Source organism: Vespula pensylvanica, chromosome 3 (genome assembly GCF_014466175.1).
Source record: "Vespula pensylvanica isolate Volc-1 chromosome 3, ASM1446617v1, whole genome shotgun sequence".
NCBI lineage: Eukaryota > Metazoa > Arthropoda > Insecta > Hymenoptera > Vespidae > Vespula > Vespula pensylvanica.
In genome coordinates, this window is record NC_057687.1 from 7,452,766 (window position 1) to 7,474,080 (window position 21,315).

Here is a 21,315-nt window from a genome sequence, read left to right on the forward strand (position 1 = left end):
AGGATAGATAGATTGATAGATAGATGTATGGATGAACGAACGAATGGACGGATAGACAGATATAATAGATAGGTAAGATAGATAGATAGATAGATAAAGAAAGAGAGTAGAATGTGTAAACGGGGGAAATAAAGTCATTTATTTCGTATGTATCGGACGGTGCAGTGCGTGAAAAGTGTGAGAGGGCAATCGTGTCGTTTCTCTCTCTCTTTTCCTCCCTCTTTTCTCTTTCTCTTTCTCTCTTTTATTCGCGCTCGCGCGTGACTGTGTGTGGCGGGTATCGCGCAAAAACGAGAAACGGGAAGAGCGAGATACAGGAATACTGACGGTAGTTAAGGAAGGAGAAGAAGGAAGGAAGGAAGGAAGGAAGGAAGGAAAAGAAAGAAAGAAAGAAACAAACAAAGAAAGAAAATAAAGATAAAAGAAGAAGAAGAAGAAGAAGAAGAAGAAGAGGAAGAAGAAGAGAAGGAAGAGTATAATCGTGGGGTGTGCTGCTGCTGCTGCTGCTGTTGGTGGTGCTAGTGGGTGGGGGAAAGGGACGACCTAGCGAGAAAAAAGAGAGAGAGAGAAGAAAAGAAAAGAAAAGAAAAGAAAAGAAAAAACAACGAAAACGAAAACGAAGCCGACGACGACGACGACGACGACGACGGTGGTGGTGGTGGTGGTGGTAATAGTGACAACGGTGTTGGCAAGGAAGAAAAAAAGCACGATAATAATAATAATAATAACAACAACAACAACAACAACAACAATAATAACAACATTAACAACAATAACAACGACAACGACGTTACATGCGAGCACGGTGCGTGTATCGCGTGCGATTTTTCGTTTCGCGCGAAGGTGCGTCGTCACAAATGACAGGGAGGTGATCAATGTGCACGAAATATGGCTGAGGAGCTGCTGGTCACCCTGAACCGCGGCGACTCCTCTGGATTCGGTTTTTCCCTTCTCGGGACGGCGGGACTTCCTCACGTAATTTACGACATCGTCGAGAACTCGCCGGCTGCGAAGAGTGGCAAGGTAAGCTGATTAATACGTAATAATCATAATAATAATAACAATAATAGTAGTAGTAGTAGTAGTAGTAGTAATAGTAATAGTTAATAGTAATGTGCGTTTTACGACGAATTCGTTATACGTGTTTTATGGGTATATACTTTCTTATTCTCTACCTACATTCTCTCTCTCTCTCTCTCTCTCTCTTTCTTTTTCATTTTGAGAGAGAGAGAGAGAGACGAGGTAACCCTGTCGAAAGTCCTGCGAGAGCGCGAGAGTGCCTCGAAATAACGCCCGTTGTATATCGACCCGCGTTATTATCGCGAGCACCCTCTGTGTCGCTTCGTCCCGATTCTTCTTTCATTATTTCTTCTTCTTCTTCTTTCTTTCTTTCTTTCTTTCTTTCTTTCTTTTTGTTTCTTTCCTTCTTCTTCTTCTTCGGTATCGTCCAACGATGATAGTAAACATCGTGCGAAGAGACTCCGATCGTTTTGCTCGCTCGCTTTAACGGCCACATTCCAAGCCCATCGGCCGGTCTTTCGACCCTTCTCTTCCCCCCCTCTCTTTCTCTCTTTCTTTCACTTCTTCTTCGTCCATTCTCCTCTATCTTCTCTCTCTCTCTCTCTCTCTCTCTCTCTCTCTCTATCTATCTATCTTTCTCTTTCTCGAGAGAGTCGAATAAAAGTCCGAGAAGGCGTCAGTCGAGATACTACACCCCAACGACGAGGACGAGGACGAGGACGAGGACGAGGACGAGGACGAGGACGAGGACGATGCCAACAGACTCGAGTCGAGATGTTGTAAGCTTCGAGAAGTTGTTCCGCGAGTTATACCGAGTTATGTTCTTTTACGTAGATACATACATACGTACGTACTTACATACATGTATACGTATATACATACGTACGTACGTACGTACGTACGTACGTACATGCATACATACCTTCATTCTGTGGCCGAACACTAACGAAAGAACCGGCTAAGCGAAGTAGTCGATAAGAGATCGACGAGGGATAGCGTTTACTTGCCTTTACTTTAGCCTTAGTTCCATTTATTTGACTTCGTTTGACTTTATTTTACTTTAATTTAATTTTTTAAGTTCCTCCTTTAGGAAGGCCTTGTTTTGTTTCATCTCGTTGTCTCGTTGTCCTGTTGTTTTTCTTTCCAACGATTCCATCGTTCTACATCTAAGAATTATTGTATTACCTTTTCTCGACTGTTGTTACGTCAATTACTTACTTAATCCTTTAACGAGTTTTACTATTTCCGGTTCTCCGTTGTATCTATGTTATAACTGTTGAGAAACTCGCGATAAGTTTTTTATTTGATCGATAAGTTTTCATAATTTTTGTATCTTGATTATATTTTTCTTTTTTTTTTTTCTTCTTCTTCTTCTTCTTCTTCTTCTTCAGGCGCGTGTACGAACGTTATGTAGATATGATATCAATTCTTCCACGAGTATTATTATTTCCGGTTTTTCATTATTTCTAAACTATAAGTGTTGACCAGCTTGCGATACGTTTTTTACTTGATCGAGAAGTTTTAATAATTTTGTTATATCTTCATTTTTTTTTATTATATATATATTATATAATAAAAAATTATATTATATATATATATATATATGAAGGTCATATATGATAGAACTTATCGTTATACTGTAACTACGATATTTTATCATGACAATTCTTTCTTCCTTTTTTTTCTATCTTCATAATTTTACGATTTCACATAATAACAATATTAAATTAAATATCATTAATAATAGTATACTGATAAAAAAAAAACAATTTAGAAATACATAATTGCGTTTAGAAAGATGCGTCCTCGTTTTTACGAAAATTATTTTATTATCACAGTTATCCGAGTCGTCTCGGACTACTATTTTCTCCAAAAAGTAACATTAAATATTATTCGAACGAGAAGATAAGAATAGAAGATACAATTCAATAGTAACACACATATACAATTGTATGTCCTCATAGATTAATCGTTTAAGTTCTAAAGTTCGTTTCGAATCAAAAATGTGATAATTTTATTTAAAAAAGAAGTTCTTGTTCTTTTAATATTTCATTTAATTTAAAACTTTGAAAAGATTCATTATTTAATATTTTTAACGTCGTTCTTTAGTTTATTTATTCTTTCTTTTTTTTTTTTTTTTGTCAAGTTATATCCTCGAAAATATTATATAATGTAGAGAGGAGAGAGAGAGAGAGAGAGAGAGAGAAAGAATACGATTCGATAAATTTGTTATTGTTTATATTCATGAAAGCGTTTAGGAGTAATGAAAGGACACAAGATCCCGTTGTTCTCTCTCTTTCTCTCTCTCTCTCTCTCTCTCTAGATGTTATTTGCAGCTGCGTAAACAGGTGCGACGTATCAACTTATAGTAACTTATTCACAAAAGTCCTCGCGTACGTCGTAATATGACCTTCTAAAACGAGTTCGAACCTTTCGTATACATCGTACATAGAGAGATCGTATATATATCTATATACATATATATGTATATATATATATATATATATATGTATATATATATATATATATATATATATATATATATATATAGAACGGCCCCAAAAAGTTTCTATATGGGCCAAAACTTTCTACGTGATTTAAAAAATCAATTATTCTTTTTACGAGACTTTTCAGTCAGCTTTCGATTAATTACGTAATTTTACGATTTGGAAGAAAAAAAAAAAAAGAAAAATAGATAAATAAAATGTAGAAATAAATAAAAGTGAAATTAGTCTAAAAGATTTGTCAAAGGAAAAATTCATGTTTAATATCATTTAGAATTGTTTTGATTTATTTAAGAACATTTGATGTAATCTATTATATATACATATATGTATGTATACAGAAATCGTAGAAAAAGAAGAGGATACGTAATGACACCATCGAGAGATATCTTTGAACGCGTTTATCTCAGAGCCACCCTCTGAAAATCTCGTTCCGATAATCCGTATTTGTCGATTCGACAATCTCTCTCTCTCTCTCTCTCTCTCTCTCTCTCTCTCTCTCTCTCTCTCTCTCTCTCTCTCTCTCTCTCTCTCTCTCTCTCTCTTTCTCTTCCTAGCTATCTATCTCTATCTGTCTGTCCCTTTTTTTATTTTTAATACCCTACTTAAGTACTTTTCGTGCGAAGTTTTAACCATGTGTCCTCGCTTTTATCGTTCGTTACACTGATTACTTTATCAACATTTGTTTATACATATATATATATGTGTGTATACATTTTAAGAAATTCTAGTGATCAATTGGACATAAATTGGTTAAGGTAGTTAAGTTATCTATCCTTAGATTTTTATAGATTTCTTTACTTTTTTACATTTATGTTTTGTATTATATTTATTACGAACATATTCCTGTTTTTTTTTATCTATTACTTTCTTTTTTATTTTTTATAATATTATATGGACGATTTATATCGTCGTGTGTATATATATATATATATATATATATATATATCGTTTTAACTTATTATTGTTTTAAATATGCAATTATTTTTATATTTTTAACCTATTTTTATTTTTTTTTTTTTACATGCGTTTAAATATAGTTATGCGTGGAACGTACTTATAAGCTACTTATAACTGTCACATATGATATATGTATGTGTGTGTATATATATGTATATATATATATATATTTATATGTACGTGACACACATATATACAATATGTACATATATATATGTATGAATCATATAACGATGGGGCACGAGAATGTTTAGTATGTCAACATTATTCGAAGCAGGTCGAATCATAATCGTACAGTGGGATCTTTGATGCGTCGATTTTCACGTCGCGAGATCTGACAGCTGACGACAATTATTACACACACACACACATCGATATACATGGATGTGTCTATTATTTATCGTATCGTTTAGAACGAGTTTAATCGACAAAGTGTCTATTCAATTTTTTTCCCTCGTTTTCCTTTTTAATTTTTTTCTTTCTTTATATATATATATATATATATATATATATATATATATATATATATTATTTTCTTTATCATCTGACTTTGATCGACGACGACGTTATTATTGGAAAAGTACAATTCTGTCTTTTCTTTTTTTTTTTTTTTTATTATTTTTTATCTCTTACGTCTAATCTAAGCTTCGTGCAGTTTTGATGTATTTTTTTTTTCTTCTCTTTTCTTATTTTCTTCTTTTTCTTTTTCTTTTTTTTTTTTTCTTTTTTTACAAGCACGACTAAAGCGATACGAAACAATTTAGAAAATGATAAGGTTGAATCGTAAAGTCGACGAAAGGTGAAGAAAAAAAAAGAGGAAGACTGTAATTAGCATAACTCATGAATTGCAAGGAAAACGCGAACACTGTGTGTGTGTGTGTGTGTGTGTGTGTGTGTGTATGAGCTGCTGATTACGAAAATGATTTAAGACATATGGAATATATTAAAAGATATATTACTTTCTTTTCTCACGCTTTATTTTAAAAATTCCAAAATTACATAAAGGAATTATTTTTCTTTAGAATATATATACACATACATATAACACACACACACACACACACACACACACACACAGATGCGCATACTACACACATGTATATACATAGATCATCTCCTACATATGTATTTCTAAAGTTTTGCAGCATATTTTTTGTTACATCTTTGTGTAATGGATAAACAAGTTCCAACTCATACACATATAGTAATTATCTTTTTAATCGTAAAAAAGAATGGATATGGTAATGATATATATAAACACATACATATGTATATATATATCTTTGACGCGTACGTGATGAACAATCGAAAGTTATAATGTTATCTTCTTGTTATCCAGACATAAGCATATTTATCTTTTTCAGCTACTGTTTCTCCTCCTCCTCCTCCTCCTCCTCCTCCTCCTCCTCCTCCTCCTCCTCCTCCTCCTCCTCCTCCTCCTTCTGCTTTACCTCCTTTCTTCTGTGTTCTCCAGGAATCTTATCGAAGTCGTTATATATATATATATATATATATATATATATATATATATATATATAATTCAAAGAGAGAGGAAGAAGAAGAAGAAGAGAGTCGTTTCTCGTTTCGTTTCGGAGAAAGGCGGCAGCCAAATGCACTTCTCTAGTAGGCTAATCGTTTTTCTCTAAATTCACAATCAAGAAGAAAGATAGAGAGAGGAAGAGGAAGAGAGAGAAAGAGAGAGAGAGAGAATCTTAGGGATTTCCTTCCATCGTTATCGTTATCCTTATCGTTATTGTCCTATAGGACTACTCGGCACGCATCCAAAAGAATAAGAAAGAGAGAGGGAGAGAGAGAGAGAGAGAGGGAGAGAGAGAGAGAGAGAGAGAGAGAGAGCAATACCCCCAACTTGATTGAAAGACTCAACTTCAACCCTTTACTACCTCGAATCCCGTTCTTCGCGTTTAAAATATCGAGTGCACCGCGTTTGCTGAATGGAGGAGATCTTTTTTGTTAATTAATCCAGAAGAGCCTGCGAAAGCATTCGCGATGCATTAACAGAAGAGAGAGGGAGAGAGAGAAAGCGAGAGAAGGGTAGGTGGGAGAGAGAAAGGTAGAGAGAACGATTCTCTTACCTGTATATATATGCATATATGTACATACATTGTTTGTATTCGTACGAATGAGGCAAACGAGGGGGTGTCGGAGATTCATTGTTCAGTTGGTTGGGTTAGTAATACGTTTTACTATTGTTCCATGATCGCAACCGTTTTAGTCGGGAACTCTTTCGAGATTGTATATACGTGCGCGCGTGTGTGTGTGTATGTGCACACATATGAAGATTAAACTTATCAACGACAACTCCCCGCGCGAACTATCTATGTATATATGTATGTATGTATGTATATAAGCTATTATATACTGTGTATATATATGTATATAAGCTGCACGAGAAGTGAATTTCGATGAATAAAGGGAGCCAATAGAAATCCCGGTTTAACAATCCTTCTCGAGCGTAATATCGTCGTCCGATTAGGAAAGAGTTAGATGACTGTGGTAGCACGATGCTAGTGTTTTAATGCGCTAGTGGTGAGTTTCTCGAGGAAAGTTTTTCTACCTTTTGTACGAAATTTTTTGCATATGAAAAATATAATTTATATATATGTGTATATGTGTACGAATGTATGTACATATGTATGTATATGATATTGTCGAATATATTATAAAAATGTTTAGTCGTTGAATTGAAAAGTCGAGTCATTGATATAATTGATGTACATATTGGATGTACCAATTTCACTGAGATTTTATAAGATAATTTTTTTTCTTTCTTTCTTGTTTTTTACGTTCATATTCATTTATATTGGATTTTATATATTGTATACTTTTTACACACACATACTTTCACGTTTAAATGTTTCTATTTAGCATTAATCACGTCTTTGTATGAATCAGTCGAAATGAGATACCGAATATATATATATATATACACACATATATATATCCGTATATTAATTTATATTACGAAAGAGAGAAATTTATTTCAGATTGGAGAAAGGAAGAAAAGGGGTGGGGGAAGAAGCAGAGAAAGTATTTAGGAGATACTTACTTTGCAGAAATAGCGAATGGGACAAGGTGGCTCTGATCGTTCGCGCCTCGTTAACGAACGTCGTTTTCTCTCCCCTTCGTCTCGAGTCAACGTGCTTGTTACGTAATAAAGATACACCCGAATGTGCCTGGAAATAATGTTGAAGATTACGAGCTACGAGCACGCGAACACGACTTTCGAACAAAATTCTATCGGGTATTTAAATTTTTCCCGTCTTTTTTATTTATTTATTTATTTATTATTATTATTATTATTATTATTTTCTTTTGAATTTTCCCGCCTTTTTTTCTCTTCTCGTCGCTATCCCTTAACAAGACCGAATTTATTGAAAAACGAAATCATTAAGTCGTAATAGCGTTACTAATTCATACGTATACTCGCTCATGTATAAATACATACTTACATGTGTGCGTGTATGCGTTTATGTATACTTTTTCTTTACAAGGGTCATTATCCTGATATCGTGACAGTCACGTGACATGCCGACCTCCGACAGATAAAAAGTGTATCATTCGCTTAATTAATTACTTTGTCGTACAGCAAATGGTATTTCGATTGAATTTCCCTTGGTGCATGGAGTTTTTCTTTCGATTAGTTGAAAACGATATTGCGATTCTCGGTATGTCGAGCTTTTCAAAAATGCGTTTTTTATGCGATGTCCTAAGTTTCTTAAAAATATTTTTCATATTATTCCGATGAATTACGAATAAAAGATAGTGAGCATTCTTTTGTTTCTTTTTTTTTTTTTTTTGTTTTCATTCACTTAAGTTTCATTTACTTACGTCGATTCATGTTTCTTTATTTGTTTTTTATTTTCGTTTCAATTAATTTACAGCTACATGTATTATTTATTAATTTATTTTTATTAATTAGTTTTATTGATTTTCATTATTTTAAACCGAAATGATTATAAAAATCATCTCAATAAATATGTACAAGCTATTTTGTTTTACGGTGCACAAATAAAATCGATTTAACAGAAAATAAATAATAAATTTAATTTCGTAATTGAATATTTCCTATTATTCTGCCTGCCATTAATTGGATTTCGTTGTTAGAGTTTCAAACATTTTTTATTCAAAATAATTCAAATATTCATATATTTACAATATATTAAGTTTTAATAAAAAAAAAATATTGAAAATTGGAGTATAAAGAACGAAAGGAAAAAAGGAGAAATGAAATACGAAAATACAGACGATTATAGAACTTGAAAAATCTCTCCAACAAAATTTTCTTTTGATCTGTGCTAATTATTATCGATGCATATTATACAATTTTATCAGATTAATATAACACGCGCACACATATACATACACAAATGATATGTATGCACCAGATATGAAGCTCAGATTTGTACGTACAAACGTAGGGTAGGTCAATAACTGTGGTAGTAAGAGTTGGACGGTTCCCTCCCTTGTATTCTTCCAGGGGAAAAAATGATCGATCGTTAGCTGACACGAAGGGAAGCCCTTTTGCAGGGCTTATTTCGAAGGAACACATCGAGTCTGCTAATCGTCAGCGATTTTCTTCTTTCATATCGATTGATTTCCTCCCCTATTCCATCCTACCCTTTCTCATTCCAAGCATATTATATTCTCTCTCTCTCTCTCTCTCTCTCTCTCTCTCTCTCTCTCTCCCTCTCTCTCTCTCTCTCTCTTTCTCAGAATATCTTCTCTTTCTCTTGATCCAATTGAACGCTCATCGTTTGATGGAAACAAACGAACGCACAGTGAGTAACACACACACACACACACACAAACCACTCATACACACACATAGCTTAGCACAGAGCCCCCACACAGGAAGTGTGCTCGACCGAAGCAGAGCTATCGATCTCTAGCGGAAGGCGGCGAAGTTACGCAAACTCGCATCACCTTCGTCGTTCTCATCGTCGAAGCGGCTTTGGCCCTCTCTCGTCTTTCGTTGTTTGCCAAAGGCGTCCAAATGCTTTTCGAAACTTTGTTGAATGTATTATGAGGGCAGAAACGAAGGATAGATGAAGAAAGAGAGAGAGAGAGAGAGAGAGAGAGAGAGAGAGAGAGAGAGAGAAATGGAAAGAGAGTTTCTTGAAAGAAAGAGTTACAAACGAACAATGGCGAACGTGATTATATCGATGAGAACATTATTTCGATGAAATCCTTTCAGATACTTATCTTTTATGGAGAACGGAAATATAACACTTAGTTTAAGTTTACTTGCTTGCTTTTGTTCAAAATTCACGTAAAGATTTTTATCTCAGATATTCCCTCCTCCCTCCCCCTTTTTTCTCTTTTCTCTTTCCTTTTTCGTTTTTCTTTTCTTTCTTTCTTTTTTCTTAAGGAATTTTTATCTCCGAAAATATTTCGTTTTATTTATCGACTTTAAGGACAAACAAAAAATACTTTTCTTTTATGGCAGACGAAAAGTTAATGCTCCAAGTTTACTTCCTTCTTCGACTCACTTTTAGAAATTCACGTAAAGATTTTTATCCTCGATCTTTCTCTCTCTCTCTCTCTCTCTTTTTTTTTGAGAATATTATTCGTTTATTGATTTGAAGAACGTTTTGTTAGAATTTTAAAACGTTACTAAAAGTAAGTAGAGTTTGAAATTTATTTATTTATTTATTTATTTATTTATTTATTTATTTATTTATTTATTTATTCAATAATTCATTCACTTATTTATTTTTTTGTTACAAATCTGTGAATTGAAATTGTATATTGAAAATGTATATTCATGAAAAATCCTGAATATATTACAATATTTTTTTTAACATAATAATAGCATACTTTTTAATATAAAAGAAGATATCTATATATATATAAAAAAAAAAAAATGAAAATGAAAATTCTCTAAACTGAAAGAAAAGAAAAAGAACAAGGAAAATGGTCTATGTCGATAAGATTTTCCAGTTAATATAGGATAGCTCAAAAGTCTCGAAGTGATTTTAAAAATCAATTACATGCTTTTCTCTCGAGGCTTTTCAAGCTGAATTTTTTTTTTTTTCTATTTTGAATTACAAAACTACAAGGTCAGTTAAAAGCCTTAAAAAATTCTCGAGAAAAAGAATACATGATCTATTTTTGAAAAATATTTTAGAAAATGTTATTTAGGAACTTTTGGTCCCACCCTGTAGAATCGAAATAATTCCACGAACGTGTCATTGGCTACTGATGATGTAACGAGGTCAAAAAATCGTATTGGCATGTACGATCCTCGATCTTTTTTTTTTTTTACATTTCTTTTTTTTTTCATTTTCTTTTTACCTCTCTCTCTCTCTCTCTCTCTCTCTCTCTCTCTCTCTCTCTCTTCTCTTTCTGTCTCACTCTAGCTATATATACACAATACCCTATAGGAGAAGCACGAAAGACGTAGTGCGGAGATCGTAGCCTTTGCCCTCTTCGACAGGTACTTTCCTTTACCCACCCTATTCACAACGTTGCCTTACAAACGTTCTTCGAATACCAATCACGTTTCTTAGAGTCAAACTTCGTTTTCGAAATAACGAATTCTTCGACACGACATTTATATTATTCGATTCGATACGATATCTCGATTTTGTTATTTTTCTCTCTATCTTCTCTCTCTCTCTTTCTCTCTCTCGTTCTGATAAGAATAATAAATTCCAAATGTTTTTCTTCAATTTTTGTTTAGATATGATAGTAGTGGAATTTGTGATAATTGAATGTTAAATTTTCGAAGTTGATAATCCAAAGTTCTAACTTGTGTATATGTATGTGTGTGTGTATATATATATATATATATATATATCTCACTCTCTATCTTTGTTGTTCTCCATTGCTCTCTTACTCTCTGTCTCTCTCACTTGTGTTGACCAGTCAGTTCGTAGGTAAATTTCATTAGAGATAAAGCAAGGATGGTTACGTGTATGTATCACGCTCGATATCGCAGCTTGGTAACTAGTTTTGGACGAAAGGAAACACGATCGAAGACATGCACCACAGTCTGTCCAGTGCATGCAACATAGAGAGAGAGAGAGAGAAAGAGAGAGAGAGAGAGAGAGAGAGAGAGAGAGAGAGAGAGAGAGAGAGAGATGAATATAGACGTGATCTTTCAGTTCACCGATCTCTCCTTCTATCCTTCTTATAGAATATCCATCCACATTGAAAATCATTCATTCTGGCTCGATTATCGATCACTAGATAAGGTAGAAACTACCTATCCTTCCACTTCAGTTCACCGATCGTGAACCAACGTTTCTCTCATAAAATTTTAATTTATTGTCGATCAGCCGAGAACCATGTTGTTACGTCTTCCAGCAAGATTGGCCGAGTTCCTTCAGCAAGTTCGTGCACGATGTTGTACTAGAACGCTAGAGAGTGAGAGAGAGAGAGAGAGAGAGAGAGAGAAACGAGCATGTTCGTCATTGTTGACGCATTTGACACAATTCTGATAGTTATAGGATCGTAGTAATCGTTGATAGTAATAAACTTTTGTATATTTATTTTTCCAATACGGAGATAATTCTACGTGTCATCTGGAAATCGGGAAAGTAGCTTAAACTATATATATTGTTTTTGTACTTATACCATCTTTGTAATAGATGGAATGTATTATACTTTGTGTACACACACACACACACACACACACACACACACACGCTATGAGAATCTAGCGAGGAGTTCAGTACATATCATAATACCATGCTTTGTATAATGTTTCTTGTTGAGAAGATTGAATGTTAAGTTCTAAAAGTATCAAATGATACGATGAGGAAAAGAGAGTTAACTTTATTACTGTCATTATATTTACCAAAATTTTTCAAATATTTTTAAGGCATGTTAAAAATATAAGAGAAAGAGAGAGAGGGGGGGGGGGGAAAGAAAGAGAAATTCCTCGTGAAGAAAAGACAAAGAAAATCCTAAGTTGTAGCGAATAGCGAAAGAAGATAGTCAGTTTCTGTCTCTCTCTTTCTCTCTCTCTCTCTCTCTCTCTCTCTCTCTCTCTCTCTCTCTCTCTCTCTCAGCAGTCTCTGACGCGTTTTAGCGAAAATAGAACGCCATCGTTGTCACTCGACGGTGCGAAAGTGCCTGCTCGATAAATGCACCGAGAGATACGTGCGTTGTGAGAGGTGGAGGGAGAGGAAGGGTGGGCGAGGAAAAGAAAACATTCTTCTTGAAGCTTCACTGACGCTTCTCTCTTTTATTCTTCTTCTCTTTTATTTCTTTCCCCCCTTGTTGTTATTTTCTTTTTCTTTTTTTTTTTTTTCATCATTTCAATCCCACCTAGAATTCGTCTTGTTCGAGAAAGAAAAAAGAAAAAGAAAGAAAAACAGAGAGGGGAAACAATCTCGAAGGATAAAGTATATTCCTTAAATCGCTTACGATTTACGAGAAAAATTCACTTCTGTCTATATATATATATATATATATATATATATATATATATATATATATCGTTGTTCTATTATGGACAAGAGATTCTCTATGTTGACTTTTGTGTTATCTTACTCCCCCCCCCTCTCTCTCTTTTTCTCTCTCTTTCTCTTTCTCTTTCTTTCTCTCTTTCTTTCTGTCTATAGAAAAGATATATGTACGTATATAAGACGAAGTTTCGATCAAGATAAGGGTTGCAGGTGCAAGAAAACGAAAATACTGTTTGGTAGAAAGATGTAAATCCGTGTTTCTAGTAAGCCATTTCTCTGTCCAAGGGTAGAGAACTCTACGTAGCTTTAGAAATGGATGAGGGAAAGAGTTAAGGAATAGAAATAGAGTTTAGTCGAGTGTGAGAAAGAAAGATGGACAATATCCTATCTATTTGTCTGTCTCCATTCATCGTGTATTTTTTATTTCTTTTTCTTTTCTTTTCTTTTTTAATGTCTCTTTCTCTCTCTTTTCCCTCCTTCTTTTCCTCTCTTTTTTTTTAATTATTCCCATTTCCTTTCTCTATTTCCTTAATTCTTTTTATCGCATTAAACCGACACGCACATTCACGCGATAAGAATTGCGAAAAAATACCAAGAATTCCATAAGATTTCTAATCGCTATTAATCACGTTAGTTCACGTTTATTCCCAATGGAATTCTTCATTTCGATCGACTGGATCAGATCAGGTTTATGTACATACCTATATGCATACATACATACGTATATATCACACAGATAGATACAATACATATAACACGATATCAATACGATATAACCCTTCGGTATTTCACTGTATTATCACTTTGTAATCTCTAATCACCCTCATGGTATGTCCATGTTGTACTGACACGTGCGTTGATAGGACATCGACACGTAACCAGCTTTCAACCCTTTCCCATATTTATCGTGTTATCGATACTCGACTTATACTACTCTTTCTATCCCTGTCTATCCTTCTGTTTTCTCTCTTTCTTTCTCTTTCTCTGTTATATCCGCCCAGTTGGTTTTCTGCTAACGTGCGTGCTTTCGCTAAAAGACACTCGCGTTAATGGTGCTTCTAAGAAGTCCGTCTTTAGTTTCGAGTCTTCTTGATATATGTACTTACGTTCTAAGTACAGTTGGTCACAAAAGTGTCCTGTAAACGTGTCTACATATACACCCTCCGCCTGCTCCACCTTCTATATCTTTTTCTTTTCTTTTTTCTTCTTTTACGGTTACCAATTAAGGATAAATAAGTCAATCGAGTCAATTAAGTTAATCGATCAATCGATCGACAAATGACCATTACTGATTGACAATTTCTAATCTAGAGAACATATAAATAACATTTTTTCTATCATTATGTGTGTGTGTGTGTATATATATATATATGTTTATGTGTATTTCTTTATACAGTTCTTTTATTTTTTTCACTTTAAGAATAAAATTTACACACACACATATATATATATATATATATATATAAAAATTGCGAATTTTTCAAACACCTCCCTCGTGAAAGCACATGTGTGTATACATTTGTCATTCTCTCTTGATATCTCTTTCGGCCTTTTTTTTTGTCTTTTATAGATAGCAAATAAAAAGAAAAAAGAAAAAGAGAAACTAGCATACCATTTGATACTTTTCGTAAGAATGCCTGAAGAATTCTCGTTAAAATTTCGTTCGAGTTCTTGTCAAGAGTAAGAATTTAAGCGCCAGCTGCATTCGTTTGAGAAGAACGAAGCAAAAAGAGAGAACGATAGGGAGCTAGGGAGAAGTGGCGGAGGTGAGGGATGGGGAGGGAGGGTGGCTAGGTGGTTAAAGGTAAGACCGGATGAAGAATCGTTTTGAGGACGGCGAAAATTGCACTGGAAGTGCTGGAAATGCGAGTTTCAGTTATGAAAAAACGATTTGATTTGTTTTGTCTTTTTCTCTTTTTCCGTCTTTCTTTCGTTTCTTTTTTGTTCCTTCTCTTTCCGTTCTTGAAAGTTTTTCCTCATTTTTTTTCTTCGTATTCTCTTGATTTTCTTACAAGAAAATTTTTTTAAAAATAGGGGCATCGTTTATTCGACTGCTTTTTCTTTTTCTTTTCTTCTTCTTTTTTTTTTGTTCCTCTTTCTCTCTCTCTCTCTCTTTTTTTCTTTCGTTCGAATTCGTAGAAGGACAAAAAATTTCTTTAGATTGATCCTAGCAGACGGAAATGGGCGCGGCACTTTGCTTATAACACATCTATAGGGTTGAAACATGTTCGTTAACGAGCATCGAGTTTTGTGCGAGTCTCTTGCGAAAAACCGGGTTGCAAAGTGTACATACGTACATAGATACATATATATGTACATACATATGTACATACATATATATATATATATATATATATATATAATTTATACGTTTATGAGTATGATCTTTCAAGGAAAGTGTGAGTACAGGTGCAGCGGCTGTACACAAATGACAAGTTCCAGTTGGTAATCGTTCATGAAACGTAAGGAGAGACATTCGTATTTGCTTTCGCTTGAATATATACTGGGTGATCTGGTAAATCTCGATGTTAAATCGTTTTCATTCTTTCTTTGTTCCTTCCTGTCTTTGTTTTATCCTTTTTCCGTTTTTTTTTTCCTTCTCATATATGTGTATATATATCGAATAAAATTGAATAAACGTTTAAATAGAAATAATATTTTTATTAATAAATCAAATGGATAATATTGCGTCCTTATTACTACTACTACTACTATTACTATTGTTATTATTATTATTATTATTATTTTTTTTTTTTTTATTGTCGATCGTTTATTAATTTCTAATTTGTAACACTGATGAGATATACAGATATTTCTTTTATGTAAATAGATCTTTAGATAAATAGATCTAAAATTTTTAGATCTTAGAAAAAATATTTGAAGTATTTTTTGTTTTTCTTAATAAACATTCGTATCAAATAATATTTAAGCTTGTCCTCATTAATGTGCAAGCGAATATAAATAATATAAAAGAATCTTTAGTAAATAAAATAAAAATACAAGACGAAGATGAAAAGATGATCTAATAATAATCTCTCTCTTTTTTTTTAATTAATAAAGCGCAATAACAAACAATTCCCTTCGTACGATATCTGTATTATATAAACAACAACAACAACAACAACAACAACAACAACGACAACAACAACAATAATAATAATGATAATAATGATATATTAGTAATTAAAAAAAAAAATATCTAGACGTGATATATTTAACGAGATAAGAGAACTTATGGCTACGCCATTTGTACGTAACTAAGTAAGAAAAACGATGATCTTTTTAGTCTACCTGGAAGATAAATTCAAATCGAGCAGCTTTTCGCGCGTTAAAACCGAATCGATTTCAATTTGGGTCGAGACATAATGCCGTTTGCTGATTTCTTCCGCCTGTCACACGGAAATAAAGTTAAAAAAAAAAGAGAGAGAGAGAAAGAGATAGAAAGATCTTTGGAAAACGCGTTGGCAAAGCGTGCGAGCAAATGCGTTTAAAAGTGGAATCGTCGATTCACGGTCCATCGTACTTTTACTTGATATTTCTCTCTTCCTCTCTCTCTCTCTCTCTCTCTCTCTCTCTCTCTCTCTCTCTCTTTCTCTTTCTCTCACACACAAAGTAAAGCCTTTTTCCGAAAGCGTGACCGATCGACCGATAAGTTAAATCTCTTTCTCTTTCTCCGAGAGCGTTGCGTTTAATTCGATAAAAAGATGCAACGGCCTCGATCGTTTTCGAGGCGTGAAAGTCGAAAGGACGAAATCGAGCACGTAAATCGATCCAAACTCATACGAGTCATCTGATTTTCTAACATATAATTATTCATTAAAATTTTACACCCGTATTGATATATATAGGTATATATATATATAGGTAATAATTATTTAACGACGATCATTAAGTTCATTATAATAGACGAAACATTTAAACTTTTACAAACTGCTTCTTTTGAAGTCATTAAACACGTGGCAACTTTCGATTTTTCCTTCTACTTTTTTTTTCTTTTTTTTTTTTTTTTTTAGATATAGAATATATTTTTTAAATAAAATTTGAATATTTCTTTCTTGAATATACAAAACATCATGTTTTAAAATACATGCAGTTGAAAATCTTTTTAACAGAAATTTTATATATATATATATATATAAAGCTACCTTCTCTAATATTTAAAATATCTTATTTTTTATGTTTATGTGGGATAAGGAGGAAGCGTAATTTTATAATATGAAAGAAAGATTAATTTAAAAAATCTGAAATGAGACGTAAAAGTAATTGATATTTGAAAATTATCGAGGCATGTATGTATTTAATTAATATTACTATTATAGAAATTAAATATTTCCGATGGTACGTTGATAAAACCTATTTTTTTTTTTTTCTTCTCTACACGTACGAAATTTATATCTCAAGTTTTACCGCGTGTATATTAATAATATGAAATATGCAAAATCTCTCGGATTATATTTTTTATTTACTCATTTTATTTTTAGGCTTAATTCTTTCATTCTTTTTTCTTTCTTTTTTTCTTTCTTTCTTTTTTTTTTTCTATTCTTGTAAAGAAGAAGTATTCGCGAAGAGTCGATATGAAGAGAGAGAAAGAAAGAGGGTTGGTATAGGATGAAAAAAAGGAGATATTTCCTCTTCCGTAAGTGGAAAAGCGGATGATGAGTCTCTTGCGTTAAGTATTCGAGATTCCATCGTGGTTGCTCTTCGCGTTTAAGCGCTAGGAACTCGAGACGGGCAATTTATTTTTCTTATCGGTAACGGACCATCTCCGATCGATTGTTCTTACCTTCGATAATTTTACATCGATGTATATACCTATTAAATATACATATATATATATACAATATATGGATTTACATACATATATATTTATTTATTATATATATATAGAATAAACATATAATAAATGAATAAATAAATAAATAAATATTTTTTTTCTATGAATAGAATGATCTTATTGCATGCACTCAGCTAATAATGTCAGCTTCGAGATGACAGTAGTTTTTTCATGATGGTGTACGTGTATATGTGCGATCACACGTATAAAGATATCTTTAATGATCGATGGTTGGAACGTATTCGATAAAAATAGATCGAACTTGTACTCGGTACCAGACACGATCGATTATTTCTCTCTCTCTCTCTCTCTCTCTCTCTCTCTCTCTCTCTCTCTTTTTCTTTCTGTCTCTCTCTCTCTCTCTCTCTCTCTTTTTCACGTTATAGAACTTGTACAGAGCCAGCCAGCTGCTTTTGATCTCTCGTACACGGAATAACATACTTACGATATGAGCATGCTAGTATCGTATATCTTTGATATCGACCGTGATAGCTCATCATCTTTTAAGACGATCCTGAAATTATATGAACCGTGTAATATAATATTTTTTTCTCGTGCTATTTCATTGCCATCTCTCTCTCTCTCTCTCTCTCTCTCTCTCTCTCTCTTTTTTTAGAAGCTCAGCGTTATTTACTTTTTTTTTTCTAAACCGAACGTAATTACACGTCCTTTTTATTTTTGTATTATTTTTATTATTATTATTTCCTTTTCTTTCATTTAAAAGAAATATTACTTTATAATGGTTAATTACAAATGGTATTGTATAATGGTTAATAAAAATGCTATTGTATGGCCTTAAAAATCCCATGTAAAAAAATAAAAAAAAGGAAAGAGGATAGAATTACGATGGTAAATTTACTATTAAACGTGGACCATACGTACGGTCATTAAATGACATCAACAGTAATTATCGTATATCTTTTTATATATGGTTCTAATCTCTCTTCGAACGAAAAAAAAAGAGAGGGAGAGAGAGAGAGAGAGAGAGAGAGAGAGAGAGAGAGAGAGAGAGAGAGAGAGAGAGAGAGAGTTGTTCGTAACATTAATCACATCATTTTCCAAGCAAGTCTTTAGAAAGCTGAAACATTTGCAAGCATTATTGTTCTTTTATATTTGATTCTCTCTTTCTCTTTCTTTCTCTCTCTCTCTCTTCTCTTCTTTCTTCCTCATTCTCGCCATTTTTGTATCACGAATGACGATGAAAAGGGATGATTAGAAAAGTACTAATTGATGGTTATAAACATGCGCAATGACAAAACTAACTGCGTTTCATTGAGAAAAGGGAGAAAAAAAATAAGCTTCGTGTCATTAATTTTTACATTTTTAAAGAAGAAGAACGTAAAAGAGAGAGAGAGAGAGAGAGAGAGAGAGAGAGAGAGAGAGAGAGAGAGAGAGAGAGAGAGAGAGAGAGAGAGAGAGAGAGAGAGAGAGAGAGAGAGAGAGAGAGAGAGAGAGAGAGTGAGAGTCAGAAAAAGAGAAAGAAATAAAGACAGAGATAGAGATAGAATTAAATAGGGTAGTAGTATTATAAAAGAAAAAGAGGAAGCTAAATCATTATGTTGCGTTAACATATAACGCCATTGGGAAATAGGTTAAGGACGTTAAGACCGACCCTCGTTTGTGAGAGAAACGAAGATAGAGTATGATAAAGATAGATAGATAGACAGATAGATAGATAGAGAAAGAGAGAGAGAGAGAGAAAGAAAGAGATGAGAAGGGTATATGCTATAGAACTATGCTTTATCAAAGAGGGGTCTCTCTCTTTCTCTCTCACTCTGTCTTTTTCTTTCTATCTATCTTTCTTTATCTCCCTTTGACTTTTTCTATGGAATAAGCTTTGCTCTGCAATTAGTTCGCGGTTAAGGCAACTTCGTGCGAATAAAAAAAAAAAAAGAAAGAAAGAAAGGAATACAAAAAGAAACCATGATTAAATATACAAGACAACGATGCTAGTGATAATATTTCTTTTTTGATTTCGTACTTTTTTTCTTTTTTTTTTTTTTTTTTTTTTTCTCTTTCGATAGTTCGATATTTTATATATATGTTTTTTGTTGAAAATTTCTAACGAAAGATAAAAGGCATGCAAATCGTGAAAGATTCGATATATGGATATCGATATGTCTGAGGTAGATATTTTTTGTATTCTATTATTTTTTTCATCCTTTTCTATTTTTTTAAAATTTAAATTAGGTCGTCTACATGGCCGCTCGGTCGTTGACCTCCAAGCTATCGACTGTTATGTACGCTCTAGGTGAGTCGATAACTATTGCAGAATAGGAAGGAAAAAATGTATTTTCAGAGATTTATTTTCAGAGTGAGATGTCTTTTTTAATTTTCTTCTATTTTTTTTTTTTTCTATATACATATAGTATTATTTATTATGGAATATCTATAAATAAAGAAAAGAAAAAGAAATAGGAATAAAAATTAATATGCATATATAGTAATAGGAAGCTTATAGTAATTGCAATTCGTCATTTATAAAAAAAGTAATTCTAATCTAAAAAAAAAAAAAAAAGAATTGACAAAACGATCCGATAGATTTAATCGAAATTTTATATGATACTTAAGTGACCTTTTTTTCTATAATTATTTTAAATGACTATAATTATGTATACGTCGTGTATTTACATACATACATACATACATACATACATACATACATATATACATATGTATAGGTACATATCTATCGATCGAATTTGAAGTTGAACTATACCTAAATTTCAGCGATAATGTCCTTTGACATGTACAAAGCGAGATAAACGTCGGTGGCATCTTACTCGTCGTAGTAACAATTGGTCCATCGAGTGGTAACTACGTGATAGGAGAATTTGTGGCATACTCGACGTAGTACCAACGCATACCAACCACTACCGATCCCCTTTACCTCTTCTTCTTCTAGTCAACCAAATTCTCGAGATTCTCTTCGTGAGAAGACACTCGTTCGATTCTCTACTCTATCTCTCTCACACACACACACACTTTCTCTCTCTCTCTCTCTTTCTCTCTCTTACACACATGAGTTTTCTCGAAATGCATTGTTAAGCTTCTTCGCTATATATTTACGATTGCTTTCTCGTTACAACGACACCGTCAACGTTTTCCATTTAATTAGTTAAAGTCTTACCTTATCGATTAATATACCTGTAGAGCGACGATGATGATGATGATAATGATGATGATGATGATAACGAGATATATTGCATTAATCGTAGGATGACTTATTATTAAATCGATTGCGTATGAGATATTTTGCGAGATTAGATTCGAAAATTTATGCAAATAATCTTTTTCTTTCCTCTTATATTTATTTTGTATTTATTTATTTATTTTTTATTTCTTTTAATTTTTCTTGAAGGTATGGGAAAGAAGAGGGTGGGAGAGTTCTCCTTCTTTTTTTTCTTACTTCCGATAGATCCGATAATAACTTTCTAAGTCGTGCAAGGTGAAGTAAACTCTCGAATCGATCGTTTTTAATCGAATCGTTCTAAGGTTCTTTCTTTACCGCTAATAACAATCTCTCTCTCTCTCTCTCTCTCTCTCTCTCTCTCTCTCTCTC

At 33.1% G+C, this 21,315-nt stretch overlaps 1 protein-coding gene across 9 annotated transcripts in view; it reads left to right on the top strand.

The window, feature by feature from the left end:
• The first annotated feature begins 716 nt into the window (after positions 1 to 716).
• Positions 717 to 21,315, top strand: part of LOC122627710 (PH and SEC7 domain-containing protein-like) — a 65,248-nt gene continuing 44,649 nt past the window's right edge. For 6 of the 9 annotated variants that reach the window (XM_043809068.1, XM_043809065.1, XM_043809066.1 and 3 more), the window contains exon 1: positions 717 to 1,023. In XM_043809068.1, the coding sequence (XP_043665003.1) occupies positions 889 to 1,023 (135 nt within the window). In that variant the 5' untranslated portion in view covers positions 717 to 888. Of the gene's footprint in view, positions 1,024 to 1,448; positions 1,601 to 1,635; positions 1,800 to 21,315 lie in introns of those variants that run through there. The other 3 variants (XM_043809073.1, XM_043809070.1, XM_043809072.1) reach the window with 3 other exon arrangements.